The sequence below is a fragment of the Cryptomeria japonica genome, chromosome 7, assembly GCF_030272615.1.
Source record: "Cryptomeria japonica chromosome 7, Sugi_1.0, whole genome shotgun sequence".
Classification (NCBI taxonomy): Eukaryota; Viridiplantae; Streptophyta; class Pinopsida; order Cupressales; family Cupressaceae; genus Cryptomeria; species Cryptomeria japonica.
Window position 1 is genome coordinate 249,998,396 of NC_081411.1, and position 1,804 is coordinate 250,000,199.

The following is a 1,804-nucleotide window of genomic DNA, read 5'->3' on the forward strand; positions in this document are numbered from 1 at the left end:
GAGAATCTTTTTTGCCATTGAGCCAAGATGGCATTATGGATTGCAGTTACAGAATAATCAAGGCACCCACGCCGTTGATGAAGTTGATCCAATGGTCCTTGCCATCTCCCTTTCTAGCAGCTTCTCTCACAATCCCAGATAATTGATAGCCGTTAGTTGACTTGGGGTGAATGGTGTGCACTCATCTCATCAATCTCCACTACAGAATTAAGATGAGTTGGCATATAAACTGATTGCCAAATATTTGAAAAAAAAATCACACTAGCTGTTAATGAAATGGAGAGAAACCCAAAGATCATATGTGAGCACACTTTGTAACTCCGATAAAACAAAACAGAACAATGGATCTGGGCACTCCTCGAATCTCAGTTATATCTTCCTAGCGCCCCCAACATCTTGTTACTACGGTCAAGTATTCGAAGTAGATATGAAAGTGGCCATGATATCGCAAACCTTAAGTAATATGTTAAAGGATACAGAGGATACAGGTAGTGAGACAGCTCCCATCAAATTGGGAAATGTTTCCAGTAGAATTTTTAATCTTATTATCGAATACGGCAAACACCATGTTGAAGCCCAAAAGTCGGATACAAGCGAACCAACTGCGGATTTGAAGAAACGGGTTAGGGAGTTGGTAGCTGATGATAAAGATACTCTCTTCCAGTTGATGATCGTATGTTTCATTGTTTTACTGCTTCTCATGAAAAACAAAAAGCATTGCTCTCTTAAACCTTAGCTGCGTTATTTGCTGCTGTTTTCTCCTCCCATGATTTATTCAAAAATTGTTTTGTGCAGGCAGCAAATTTCATTCACATTCAGAGTCTTCTTGATTTATCATACCAGATTGTGGCTGACGACATTGCAGCATGTAAAGACCAACAAATGATTCGCCAAAAATATAACATAGAAAATGACTATAGTCCTGAAGAGGAGGAAGTGGTTTTAAAGCTGCATAATATATTTGAATGATAGTTTCGAGTTTGATAAGCTTTTTTGAGTTTTCAAAATTTGGAATTTGAATCATATATTTAGTATGAAAACCAATTAAAATGATTCTTTATATTGAACCGGAATATAATACAAATCTTATCGTATTTATCGGTTTTAAAATAAATAATATTATATATTATTTTTTGATATTTTATATTTCAAAATATTTGTCAGTCTTGTGTTAATATATTCATTTTTGTAAAATATGTCAGCATTAAATAAATTACGTTCAAAAGCTAGAAATATTATTAAAAATTATTGATGAAATTAAAAAATATTTCAGTTTAAAAAGAAATGATTTTTATTGGTATTTGTTTAGTTTGACTGTTATATTTGCGCATGTGTAAATCTTAATAGGTTTTTACGACACGCATATGCCCTTAGAATTCTACTTATAATAATAGAGAAGCTATTTTTAGTTGACAAAATATTTTGGTATTAGTGATAGATTTGGATGGTATTAGATGTGCATTAGCTTTAGTCTTGGGATTCGGCATCAACAGTTCTAATGCTACTACTTATTTTCCATCTACTTCTAAACCCTCCTAAAATTTTAATGCACCTTTTCAATCTAAACTCGCTTCTAGAATTAATTCTAATGCCACAAGCAAAGTCTAAGGTCCTCGTGCTTCATAAATAACCTCATACTTTAACTCAATAAATAAACATCTCGTTACAAATGTGTTGCTTATTTCCATGTGTCTTGCCATTTTTGTGTGAGCCCTACAGTTAATTTTCTAATTAGAGGAGGTTTTCATTCATCATTAGACTAGAATATATTCGTGTATGGTTTCTGCCACTTGCAAGAACCAAG

The 1,804-nt window shown here is 33.3% G+C and overlaps 1 protein-coding gene across 1 annotated transcript; it reads left to right on the forward strand.

Annotated features, from left to right (window-relative positions):
* The first annotated feature begins 427 nt into the window (after positions 1-427).
* On the forward strand, positions 428-969 carry LOC131054509 (SKP1-like protein 1B). The gene is made up of 2 exons (XM_057989040.2): positions 428-673; positions 796-969. Exons 1-2 carry the CDS (start codon positions 428-430, stop codon positions 967-969), a joined length of 420 nt encoding a protein of 139 aa, XP_057845023.2.
* Positions 970-1,804: the final 835 nt, after the last annotated feature.

Excerpts from the sequence above, each read along its gene's own strand:
- LOC131054509 (XM_057989040.2), top strand. The coding sequence starts at position 428 with ATGAAAGTGGCCATGATATCGCAAACCTTAAGTAATATGTTAAAGGAT. Across the intron at positions 674-795 it reads CTCTCTTCCAGTTGATGATC|GCAGCAAATTTCATTCACAT; the intron begins GTATGTTTCATT and ends TGTTTTGTGCAG.